The 13,625-nt window shown below is 45.5% G+C and overlaps 1 protein-coding gene across 1 annotated transcript; it reads right to left on the bottom strand.

Annotated features, from left to right (window-relative positions):
• Window positions 1-9,385: 9,385 nt before the first annotated feature.
• Window positions 9,386-12,708, bottom strand: acp5a (acid phosphatase 5a, tartrate resistant; the record flags this gene model as incomplete). The annotated part of the gene is made up of 5 exons (XM_084465311.1): window positions 9,386-9,625; window positions 10,792-11,137; window positions 12,122-12,246; window positions 12,334-12,533; window positions 12,618-12,708. The coding sequence occupies 5 exons, from the start codon at window positions 12,706-12,708 to the stop codon at window positions 9,386-9,388; spliced, it is 1,002 nt and encodes a 333-aa protein (XP_084321437.1).
• Window positions 12,709-13,625: the final 917 nt, after the last annotated feature.

Raw genomic sequence — 13,625 nt, 5'->3', positions numbered from 1 at the left:
TGAAACTGGCAAAATCGTAAAAAGACAGTTTTACCTAATCAAGTACGACACCTTTAGCTCAGCAATACACTGAACAGTAGATTGTATTGTCTTATGCATGTTTACTTCGACCTTATACTGTATACAAATCCATTCTCCTGCCAGTTAATCAGAATCTAGTTTACAACCTATTGCCAAAAACCCGCTCATGCTGAAACGATGAGCTATTATGATGACTGAGATAATTATGAAGCTACAGTTTCGTTAGTTTCTAGGAGGAATTCCATTAAAACTTATATTCAGTGTTGTGCATGAACTAGTTCAAAATAACTAGTTCATTGAACAAGTTCATTTTTCTATGAACTTTGAACTGAACGTAACATATTTTTAACTTAAGAACTCGAGTGCAGATTTTGTGACATTCTGAATTGATGCTTAGGTCCAGATGACATATTTATTAAATATAGTAGTTGTGATGAATGAAACAGGTGTACAAATAATATCCACAACAATTTGAGATTGTAGGCAGAGGGTAATGGAGAGGATTCATTTTAAAAGCACAGAATACTCACTCCAACAGTTTTTCTTCAGTTTCTAAAAAAACAAAACATGATCTAGTTCAAAACTGAATTGGTGAACTATGTCGTGAATTTATTAATTTTATTTTGTATGAACTGAACTTTGAACTAGTTCATGTGAAGTGTGAACTTGCACAACACTGCTTATATTTAATATCGGTCGGTTTGAATCCAATGATTGACCACTAGAGGGCCCTAAAGAACCGATTATGATTCCACTGCCAACTCCACCCCTGGGTGACTATATGAATGGTCCAAATAATTTATTAATGCTTTGCATTCTAACAAGAATAATTTATTAACAATAAAAAGGTTTTCTTTCATAGAAACACACTCATCTATGGGAAGAGCCAGAGCTTCAATGTAGAAATTTCCCAGCTTCCTGATGTGAACTCAAGGTGTAAGTTTTCTTCTGTACTCTCACAAGCATCCAGGAGGTCAAACACCTGATTAGGTTGACTTCATATTCACACTACCTTAACAAAGAACATCTATCTCAAAGCTTGCATGCATGGTATTTTGTGCTATACAAAATACATTTATATTATTATTTTAGTGGATTGAAGATGAAGTGGTCAGGTTTAAGAGACATTTGAAATACTTCTCATTTTTATTTAAAGTTGGAAAATGTGTGAGAATAAGCAGAATAACTCTAAAACTGGATTCATAGCTGTTCAATTAGCAAACGGTTTGAACAGAACACAAACAGTTCAGTTTAGAGGGTAAATATCAACAATGACCCCCAAACACAAAAGATATGTTTTAAGATATATCAACAATGACCCACAAACACAATAGACATGCTCTAAGACATGATAATACATGTGTGTTACTGCTCTGGCGTGAGGCTGAGGGCCAGGCCCTGGCTGAGGCCCTTGAGGGCCTGACCGGCCCCCAGGAGGTCATCGTTGAGGTGGCTGCACCTCTCCAGGATCTCTGACAGCTCCTCCAGCTTGGCCTGCATGTCACAGCTGTTGTCCTCGTAGACAGCATACATGTGTTCCTTCATCTGCTGGCAAAACTCTGTCACCTGAGGGGAGACACTGATTAATACTATGTGAGAATAACAGAGATACAGAGATTCCGATACACGTTTCCCATTCCGATTTTCCAACTCCGACTTTCCACCTTACGAGCACAGAATAAAACCGTAATGTTTGTGATGTTCTCTGCCTGTGTAGTAAGTGAGCTAGTCATGTAATGGTATCGGAGGAGGAAAAATGACAATATATCGCTGTCGGTACAGTAAGGATGTTCATAGGTACCTTCTCCGCTAGAGTTTCCTGAAAGCTCTCCATCACCTTCTGGTCGTTGGAGCGGCGGTCATTGATCTTTGACACCATATCCTGAACTCGTGCGCTGATGTCATCTATCTTTGAACTATATTTCAAATACAAATAATAAATACGTATATTAAATTATATTAAATGTATGTCACCTGGGCGATAAAGTCTTAGACAATGTAGGGGGTTACACTCATGTACTGTAAAAGTCGACCATGAGTGAAGCTCAATGTGTGATCCACCTAACTGGTTGGTGCTGCTGTATGAAGACTGCTCCAGGGATGAGCTCTGCTCTGACCCGAGCCCTTCATCCTGATCAGGGGTCCAGTACCACACACAAGGAAGAACACCACAATAATAACACCACAAACAATAAGGAACAGGTACAACAAGATGTAATGTAAGGCATATTAATGCCTGGGACTCAAGACTCACTTGTTCAGAGTTCACCTAGACTGCATAGCCACCCCCCACACCCCTCTTACACATTTATTGTGTGTTGTATGTCCCTGCATTTAATGTACGCACTTATTGTATGTTGTACGTCCTTGCACTTAAAAATAGTTCTTAGCAATAGTACTTAGCATTGAGTAGCATCTTATCCTAGCTATCTTTGTTGTGTACGGGGAATGGCTTAACCTAGTGATTGTTAGTGCTTGGCACTTGTTTCTATGAACATCCTTACTGTACCGACTGAGATATATTGTTGTTTTTCTCAGAGAAATGTACTTATTATAGGTCGCTTTGGATAAAAGCATCTGCTAAATGCCCAAAATGTAAATCTAAGAAGACCACTCAACAATAAGGATGGGTATGAAAAGATGTAATGCAAAGCATTTCAACACCCCTCAAGGTCTTACTAGGCTACCACCTGTAAGGTTTCGCTAGATGAGCTCTCACACTCAAGACCCATAGCACCATCTATTGGTGAATGATGGGTATAGCCGAGCTATCATTACGCTAACTGCATGTGTCCGGGTGGAGGAGGTGAGTGAGAGGTGGAGGAGGTGAGTGAGAGGTGGAGGACGTGGAGTGGGAGGTGGAGGAGGGGAGTGAGAGGTGGAGTTACACTACCTGCATGTCGTCATGTCCGGGTGGAGAAGGTGAGGGAGAGGTGGAGGAGGGGGGTGGGAGGTGGAGGTGGTGAGTGAGAGGTGGAGGAGGTGAGTGAGAGGTGGAGGACGTGGAGTGGGAGGTGGAGGAGGGGAGTGAGAGGTGGAGTTACACTACCTGCATATGCATATCGTCATGTCCGGGTGGAGGAGGTGGAGGAGGTGAGTTGGAGGTGGAGGGGTTCTCATCAAATAACTCCATCTATTCAATCAAGAAAAGTCCCAGGCCTGGGAAAATAAACATCTTACATATTACATATTTAACATCTTATCTATTACATATTACATACATATTAAATATTACTGTTATACGATAACACATTGCTCCAATGGTTAGTTGAAGAGAAACATGTACAGCTTTGCTTAAATTACATTTAAAGCTGAGGAAAACTGACATTGCTGAGTCAGCAATGTCAGTTTTCCTCAGCTTTGTCAGCAATGCTGACATTTATCGAATGTTACAACTCAGAAATGGCAAGAAACATGCGGGTAACATAATCTGACGTAACGTACGAATCCTTGAGAAGGCAAACTGCTTCCGGTTTACACACCCAGCGAGTTTCGTTTCCGTACGTTTTGTAGCTTAGCACGCGGCTAGCCTCTTCTTAAAATCGTAAACCAGCTACCAGCCGAATTAAATATAAGAAAATTATATTACCATAAATGAGAGAATATTCCATATAATTCGAAAGAGTAATACTTTGATTTAATTCAATTTGAATTATGCAAAAAATTAAATGAAGTAGGCTACCGCAAACTGTGGAAGTGTAAAAAGCCACTGGTTGTTCCCGCGCTTATGTTTTCACTGCGACGGTACGGTAACGTTAAAACTCCTCCCACTTTCCCTCTTTAGTTACGTTAGAACTCCTCCCACTTCCCCTCTTTAGTTACGTTAGAACTCCTCCCACTTTCCCTCTTTGGTTACGTTAAGCTCCTCCCCCGCTCTCTGCCTCCGGTGGGTCAGGCTGTGGATTAGTTCAGCACCGCGGACAGCAGAGAGCCTAACTGCTCTGGATCAGAGGACAGCAGAGAGCCACCGCTCTGGATCAGAGGACCTCAGGGATCTGAAACGCCGGCGTCATGTTCTCTCAGCAGGCCGGTCGCTGATGCACTTCGTTTGGGGACCCTGAGAATGACCGGTCGGTGAATTGTTGTGGCTGTGATCTTTAGGGCTGGTAAACTTTTGTTATTGTCTTAAATGTGCTAATGCAATCATTATATTGCCGATTTGCAGAAATAAAATGTGTGCCATTTTTTATTCAATATCTATATATATATAACAGCTGAAAAAGTATGTAAAAAGTAAAAGGTAGTATAGTAAATAGTATAAAAAAGAAATCGTATATTAGCTTAATATTCTTATTCATCTGAAAGAGGGATTAGACAAAAGCACAACGTATATACATAACTGTACATACTTACTTATTTATTTATACTGTACACATACTCTAGTTTTATTGAAACTATTTTGTTCTTAATAGCACTGTACCTTGTTACTCTATTATCCTCTTATGCTATTTTAAAATGTTTGAAATTTGTTGCATTGTTAAGGAGAGCTTGGGATGCAAACGACTACGACTGCTGTGCCTGTTAGGTTGTGCAATCGACAAATAAAAGAACTGCAACTTGAACACGACAACCCTCCTAAACCCCAGGTACGGTGCCCTCCCCCGTCGACCAATCACACGGCCGGAAGCAGGTCTGAGGAGCCGGGCCGCGGTGGGGTGTATATATAGAGCAGTGCGTTGGCATGATGGCGAGCTTAAACAACACGTCGTACCACAAAGGGCCGTCCTTCAACACCCTGCTGCAGGCTGTGGAGCCGCTCTACAAGCAGTACAAGCCCCCGCCCCGCGACATCATCCAGCTGCCCAAGTCCGTCATCTACCTGACCATGGCCGCCGTGGTGGTGGTGGCCGTGGCGTACGCCATCGTGGGCCACCTCATCAAGGACCTGATGCTGGACATCACAGGTGAGGGCACCTCGGTCACGGAGGTAGTGGTGGTGCGTTGGCCGAGCAGTCTGCAGATATCCAGTGTGTACGAAGGAACCAGTGTCTGAACCAATGTCTGAACCAGTGGCTGAAGTGTTGTATGATGACAGTTGGGATGGCGTTGTATTGTACCATCATTAGCCGTGGCAATAGCGTTTGCATTTACATTTACATTTAGGGTGTTTATCAGACGCTTTTATCCAAAGTGACCTACAATAAGTACATTTGTCAGAAGTAGGAGAAACAACAATATATCGCTGTCGGTACAGTAAGGATGTTCATAGAACCAAGTGCCAAGCACTAACAATCACTAGGTTAACCCATTCCCCGTATACAACAGAGATAGCTAGGATAAGAAGCTACACAATGCTAAGTACTATTTTTGAGTGCCAGGACGTACAACACACAATAAGTGTGTGCATTTAGTGCCAGGACGTACAACACACAATAAGTGTGTACATTTAGTGCCAGGACGTACAACACACAATAAGTGTGTGCATTTAGTGCCAGGACGTACAACACACAATAAGTGCGCCAGAGTTCAGCCTCCCTCACCGCTGCTCCTGTCCCCCAGACTGCCTGCTGGGTCCGGTGGAGGAGGAGCTTAAGAAGGACGCCGAGGGGGACGGCACCGCCCAGAAGAACCTGCCCCACATCCCGATCCACTCCCACCCCAACGCCTTCCACGTGTGGGACCAGGACGAAGTCATCATCCCCATGCTGATGCACCTGGAGGAGAGCCCCCCCATCAGCCCCATGATGGGGCTGCCCTACATGCCCCCCTTCTTCCCCTCCACCATCCACATCGCCAGCCCCCCCTACGCCCACCACATCCGCAGGGAGAGCCAGGCCTGAGGCTGGCCGCTGGGCACCATGTCTATGGATGGACTGGCTGGCTGTTTGGTGGTGAACCAGTATTCAATTCAATTCAATTCAGTTTTATTAGTATAGCCCTTAATCACCAGTACAGTCTCAAAGGACTTAACAGGCCGTATATTTATAAGCCCACCCCCTCCCCCCCCCCCCCCCGACCCCTGACCCCTAGCCCCCCAGAGGGCAAGAAAAAACTCCCTTAACTAGCAAGGAAGAAATCTTGATGAAGAACGCAGAGTGGGGGATCCCTCCTTCAGAGTGAGGGATCCCTCCTTCAGAGTGGGGGATCCATGGGGGACCCCCTCCTTCAGAGTGGGGGTCCCTCCTTCAGAGTGGGGGATCCATGGGGGACCCCCTCCTTCAGAGTGGGGGTCCCTCCTTCAGAGTGGGGGATAAACCATATCCAAGTGTTCCCTCGCGGTGTGCGTTGAACCTTCTTCATTCGATGCACGAGTCGTTTCAGTCACAGAGCGGGTATCTTATAGTGCACATCATGTCTGTTAGCTGTTTTGTTCTTGCTGTGATTTGGCTTTCGTCTTTGTGTGATTGGTTTTTGTATTGGATGGAGTTTTGCTTCGGGAGCATCTGCAGAAAGGGCTCTAATCTCAGCGAATAACGAGGTGAAGGACACCGCTAAGAGCTGGACATTTGTTTATTGGCTTGGATCGTATTGGGAAGACTATATATACGTGAGGCCACGGATCGCCCGTGGTTGGAGAGTACCCAGGTGAACCACTCATCCATCTAATCCACGACAGATGCCAGCTCCCGGGATAAGGATCTCTGCCCCTGCGATCTCTGCCCTCTTCTCTTCTGTCCCTGAGAGACTGGTGATGGTGAGCAGCCGTCCAGAGGTGATGATGCTGTCATCTCTGGATGATGCTTGGAGAGGTGGGATCTTTGAGAAGTTAGGTTCAACCATTCTCCTGATTCTTCTCAAGTTGATGCGTGATATTACTGTATTGTTTGGATGTGGGCCATTGACAGTCGAACTTGATCTGATTATATTTAATATCACTTCTTGTTTTTACAAACATCGACACAAACGGGACAAAGTCAGTGAGGTCTTCCGACACAGTGAGGGGGAAACTCAGTTGCTGAGCCAGCTGACTATTAACGGAGCAGGCATGTCCGGGTCGAGAGGGATTAGGGTGAGATTACCCACGGTGCTTAGCGTTTAATACAGCCTCCTTTTATATTACTTTGGAGCCAGCGATGGGACAGCAGCCGACCTCATCAGCTGACCTGGGGGTCAGAGATTAACCCACAGGAAACTGATTATATGTGAAATACGTTTTTTTAATTCTCCATTTGTTTCGACCAAGCTTTTTCGAAAACAACCCCTGATAATGATTTCAGATGAAAACCACTGGGTCAGTGGATCAGCTGAATGATGTAGAAATCTGAACTCTGCGTCTTGAGTGCAGAGCAGATTAAACAGGGAGTTCTGTTTCCGAGTGCTTCAAGGACATAGGGTTGGTTAATTGTATTTCGTCAGACACCCTAGTGCCATCAGTGACACCCACCCCCTGGGCAAGAGCTCACCCTAGCTGGTAAAGAGGGCTTTGTGCTGCCGCTGTAATTACATTAGAAAGGCCAGGGAAGGGAAACAGCTTCTACAATGTGAGGGTGATTTGGGTCTAATCTCATCCACACAGGGTCAAACTGCACCTAGAGTAGAACGACACATCATATTATCATGTAGTCACGTCATATTCCTCTTATTGCAATGTGCTTGGATGATTATTTTGTTCATATTCATACTGGTTAGGCTGTGACTGGTAACGAGCTCAAACTAACAACAGAGTGACTGGGACATAACCTTAGTCTAAAACCATCCAATCAGCCTTCACCGATCTGTTTTGGATAATCCCTCTAAGGAGAACACGGGATTATGGAACTGCAATTTAGGGAATAGGTGGAAATTTGTATCTGAAATCGGGAAACATTAAATCTGAATCATAACGTCAATTTCTACCAATGTTTAGAGATAATAGATGTGCACTCCATCTTCTATAGTCAGTTGTTTTATTTGTTTGTTTATTTTTTCTATTATCTCGACTTTTAATGATTTTGATGAGTAGAATTGGTCTAGATGTGAACAGGAAGCCTGATTAGGAAATCCTAAATACAACCCACACCTAAATAATCTAATTTTTAACTTCATAGCATACATGTATTGCATGAACATTGTGCTTATCACCATCAGGTCACAAGAAAAATGTATCTGAATAGTAAGGCCTCCCTGTTCAAGTAAAGCTCATGATTGCAACTGGAATAGAAATACTAAATGACAACTTTAAATTTATTTGACCTACTGCTTTCCCATGTACACTTTGATGGACTTGGCTTCGTACATTACGATGCCAAACGACCACATTGCACCAGACGTCTTGATTCATCCAATGGACCGATGTCAGACTCAGCAGATTTCTGCTCCTGCGTGACGTTGCCTTGCTGCAGCTCTAAGAGTGGGAGTGACTCGATCTAACCACCTGTTTCCATAAGCCCAGCTCTGTCAGACCCCATCTAACCAATCCTTATTGGATCAGGACACAAGTTCAGCCTCAACTGCCACTGAACCCAACAAGGTCAGAACTTGGCCGAGGAAGGTGGGGATTAAGTATTTGCAACAAACCCGTTGCATTATTCAGGTTTAATTTAATAATACATTTTATTTAAAGCGCTTTTCTAAGTACTCAAAGACACTTTACAATACATCAGAAAAGCAGTAAAAACAAAAAACTAAAAACACATTAGACTAAGCTAAACATTACATTAAGGTTGCAGAAGAGTCGTGTGTGTCAAAACCAAAGTGTGGATTTATGAAATCTTCAATAAATAAAACCTAAAATGCATGTTCACACCACTTCAAATGAATATGAGTATGCAATACAAGACTTCTGCCCAGTCAAGGCTCTTGTTCAGTCTGTTCCCTCACCTGAGAAGTCTAGTGGTTGTACAGCTTTTACATTTAGCATACACTTATTCAAAGCGACTTACAATAAGGACATTTGTCAGAAAGAACAATATCAACGTCTTTAAATTAAGGATTTTCATAGAACCAAGCACTAACAGCCCCCAGGTTAACCCAGTCCATGTATACAACAAAGACAGCTAGGATAAGATGCTAAGTACTATTTTTAAGTTGTAGGACATAAACATACAATAAGTGCCCAAGGGGGATGTGAGTGTATGCAAAGTCTAGGTGAACAGAAGACATTAGACACCAATGTACAATACATCGTCCATATTTTATTCAATACATTAAAATAATTCTAAAAAGTTACATTTATCTTAGTTCAACAATTCTACATTAAACCACATACAAGTTGCTAGGATACATCAATAGCAAAGTTTGCAATTAAACTTCCAAAGCTGTAGAGTCGTGGGGTTCTCCACCGTAACCACAAGACTACTCCAATAAGACCACTCTAGGTCACGTGACTGGACTAGTCCATGTCCTGGGACTAGGCTCATCCAGGTCCCGTGTCAGCCTAGTCCAGGTTCCGTTTCAGGCTAGTCCAGGTCCCGTGACCAGGCTAGACTCCGTCCCGTGCCCTGGCCTAGTCCAGGTCCCGTCGGGGGAGCACCGTGCGGTACAGCGAGGTCCCCTTGGCCTGGAGGAAGGTTAGGACCATGTGGTCCTGGGAGACCTCCCCGTGGACGAAGCCCCCCAGCGTGGAGGCCTCCCCGGTGAAGAAGCGCACCGCGCCCCGGGGGACGTGGTGCCAGTGGCGGACGTCCGGGTCCAGGAAGTTACCGGCGCCGCTCACAACGTAGCCCACGTCGCTCTCCACGATGTACTGGGAGGGGAGCAGACCATAACTCTTTACAGGGTGGACTGGGGGGGGGGGAACTGGGTGCAGACCATTAACCCTTTCCTCGATGAACTGGGAGGTAATGGGAAGCAGATATTAACCACTGGGCGTCTGGCACAAAGGGGTGATTCATGTTAAGACGATATTCTAGACCAGGGGTCCCCAGAACGTTATGGGGACCTGACCCCCTGTAGAGGGAGATATTGAGCAGGAACATGCAGTCTAACTGGCTCACATTTGAATGTAAATGGACTGCAGCTCTTTTCTATCCAGCGGCCACTCAAAGCGCTTTACAACACTGCCTAAACAGTCACACACACCAACGGCGGAGTCAGCCATGCAGGGCGACAGCCAGCTTGTCAGAAGCAGTTGGGGTGAGATGTCTTGCTCAGGGACACCTCGACAATTAGCCAGGGATCAAAGAGGAGCCGGGGGAATCACACTAGCAACCTTCCGGTGACCAGCCAACCTACTCTAGCTCCTGAGCCACATGATGCCCATGAGAATTTATACTTTCTAACACATGAGACATCATCTACTCTTCTCAGCTAAAGGAGTCTCCCGGTTTTATTGCCCTCCCAGGGGGTGGTCAAACAGCTCTACCCCCTTGTGCCCGGCCTCAGGGCCAGGAGGTTTTATAAAGCAACCGCGTTGCACGATAACATTGTTCCTTTTATCACTGGACTCCGGTCAGCCGTTGTACAAGGTTTTCCTCCATCCTCCGAGTTAACAGTACCATTATTCAACTTTATCATTATGATGACAGGAGTCTTCTCAGAGCTGGCATAACGAAATTTGGACTGCTATTCAGAACGGCCCCTGGGAAACACCATAGTATATTGGTGGTATAAAAATGTCAGCCAGAGCCATAGAGACAATTTTTTGACTGTTTCCACACTTATTCTTGTTAATATAGAAAATAAATATTATACTTTATATGTATAGTATATAATTATCTCATTCAGGGAATTTAGCAGACGCTTTTATCCAAAGTGACTTACAATAAGTCACTTTGTCAGAAGAACGGGGGGGGGGGGGGGGGGGTAAGGCTGGAGGCCATCGCCTTAAAAAAAGAAAACCGTAAATATCTCCCATATAGCCAACCCTCTGTCCCCTGTTGTGCCTCATGGGCCGGTTATAACGCCACCCACCTGCAGGTTGTGGTCGTGGCCACAGAAGTAGGCGGTGGCGTTGTGCTTCACCAGCAGGGGGTGGAGCATCTTCAGCAGGCACTCTGTGGGGCCGTGCTCTGACACCGACCAGACCGGGTAGTGTCCGGCGACCAGGAGGAAGTCGGCCCGGGACTTCTTCATCCTGGCCTGCAGCCAGGTCAGCTGGCGGCTGGCGTCCACAGCGCTCAGAGGCTGCCGCGGCTTCTCGTCCACAAAGTCATCCGAGTTTCCGCACAGCATCACCGTGTCCAGCATGATGATGGTCAGGGTCTTGTCCGTGGAGGGGATGCGGAAGTTGAGCTCGTAGTAGAAGTAGGGGAAGCGCCTGGAGAGGGGATGGGGGTCGTAAACGAAGAGCGGCAAAATAATAAAATCCAACTACAATTTTGAAGCTCTTTTAAGACCTCACTTGTTAAGAGTTCACCTAGACTCCGCATAGCCACCCTCTCCCAACCCTCTTCATAGTTCATAGAACAGACAAATGTACTTATGCGAGTCGCTTTGGATAAAAGCATCTGCTAAATGCCCTCAGTGTAAATGTGCCAGCTGTTTTGGAATTGCATAAAAGCAACACGTTTCTGTATTTAAGAAATATTGTAGTCTTTGTTGATGTTACGGGGTAGTACTATATTGGACTGACTCGTGTTTGCATTAAAATCTTGTTTTTGCCTTGCTCCTGCGTCCAATCACCTCCTGGAGGCGGAGCATACGGACTACGAGCTGCTGACTGGTTCTCCCTGATTGTTGGCGCCGCCCCACTCATATAAAGCCCAGTGGAAGACGGCGTCTCTCTCTCCATTTGAGCTTAGGCTGGCACACCTGTACATTGCTTACCCTTTGTAAATCATTACTGAATGTTTTCAACATATTACCTTTGTTACTATTATTTATGCCCTGGTGGTTACTTTCCTCACGTTAAGTGTAAGATCAGTTAAGGTAGACAGGTAGCTTTACCGGAAGACGCACTATTTTGATTTGTCCGCTCCGCGACTTGTGCGTCGGGCTCGGGAGCTAGGTAAGGTGCTCCACCCAGCTAGTGAGCGTGAGGGTTTTTTCTTTATCGTTTTTCTTGCCTGTCATGTTGTAACCTCCTTGGCCGTTCTATTGATGGGGTTTTTATTTCATTTGATCTTTCCTTTCATGCGGAACCAAAATATCCTTGTTCCAACAAGTAAAGACATTTAATTTTCCCCCTTAAAACCCTGTCGTCCGACTCTTTATGTTTGGTTGTCCGGATGCTGCCGATATATTTTTCTGGACACGTAACAGTTGACCAAAGGCTTTAAAAGCAATCCTCTCACGGTCTCACCATCTGCTGGACTTGCGGCTGTAGTCGATCTGGGCTCTGACGTCTCCTCCGTGGTCGTGATTGCCGGCCAGGACGTACCAGGGGATGTCCAGAGACTTGGCTGTGAACACTGACTCAAACGTGTCCTAGGGTGAAAGACAATGGTTGGGCATTATTATCACAGTCATATAAAAAGAAGTAGACACATTTATTGGAGATACACATTGACAGACCTTAAACCGAGGAGAATCCACACTGTCCACCCCGGTGTAGTAGAAGTTATCTCCGAGGGCCAGAACGAAGTCCGCTCCCATCTGCTTGGCTATCTTCCCCATCTCCCGGGCGGTGGCCTGCTCCACTGGGGTCACGTAGGGCGGGTAGGGCACGCCGCCCCAGTCCCCCACCGCCAGGAACTTAATAGAAGACCTGTTCTCTGTGGTGAAAAAGGTCACGGATGTTGTTAGAATTTCAAATAAATATCCAAAACATGGCGGGATTCGACAGAATGATCACTTACTGCTCCCCTGAGGCAGGTCTTGATATAGAGTGGGGTAACACTGGGCCAAGGGGAGGGAGACCAACATGATGTTTAATAGTGCAAGTGCCATCTGAAAATTAGAAAAGTTAAAACGATAAAGACTGTGAAAGATTTTTGTAGAATATAGTGTAGAAATTCAAATGACCCACTAGAAACATCACTACTAATAACTTTACCCTACCACCAGTGACCTAACCCTACCAACAGGGCCTTACGCTACCAGCAGGGTCTAAATCCTACCAGCAGGGACTTCACCCTACCAGCAGTTAGTTGACCCCATCAACATAACAGTGACTTTACCCTCCTAAAACATTAGGGGCTGGCTCTCACCCTACCCCTCGACCTCGGCTCCCGGGTTGCAGAGATACAACAACTGATGTCCGAACAACACGTCTGCTTTAATGACCCGGCGTCGTCCCGGAAGGTGGTCTGTGATTGGCTGAGGCCAAATCTGCAGCTTGAGATAATGGTCCCTAATTAGAGGAGCCTAATTGAAGAGTCCACGGAGGCACTCAGAGCGTCACTGAGACTTAGAAAGACCCTTCTGTATTGAAACCAAGTAGAAACGACCACCACACCGCCCCACGTCCACCAGTAACATACACAAATGCTAATGTATCATTGCCTAATAAACACATACAATTGAATTCACGCGAGATAATCCAGGTCACGTCCACCACTAATAACTTATACTATAAATACTAATGTATAATTGCCGAATAAAACAATTAAATTCACGCAGGATAATCCGGGTCAAGTGCTCTCATCCACGGCGAAATAAAACTTCTTAATAGTGCATATCGCAGGAGACGGAAAGCGTCAAGGCGACTGGAATTGTCCGCAGAAATTAGACTCACCGTCACGGAGGAGAGACCGTAAACTCACCGTGACGGCGGCTGAGCGGTGAGACGTCCCCGCTCGGTCCGGGATTTATCAACCCTCACCCGGGCTGGGCCCCTATTGGACCCGGGCTGGGCCCCCATTGGA

The sequence above is a fragment of the Micromesistius poutassou genome (assembly GCF_964030765.1).
Source record: "Micromesistius poutassou genome assembly, chromosome: 3".
In the NCBI taxonomy this organism is placed as follows: Eukaryota; Metazoa; Chordata; class Actinopteri; order Gadiformes; family Gadidae; genus Micromesistius; species Micromesistius poutassou.
The sequence above is the reverse complement of the archived record's forward strand: the minus strand, read 5'-3'. Positions and strand labels throughout refer to the sequence as shown.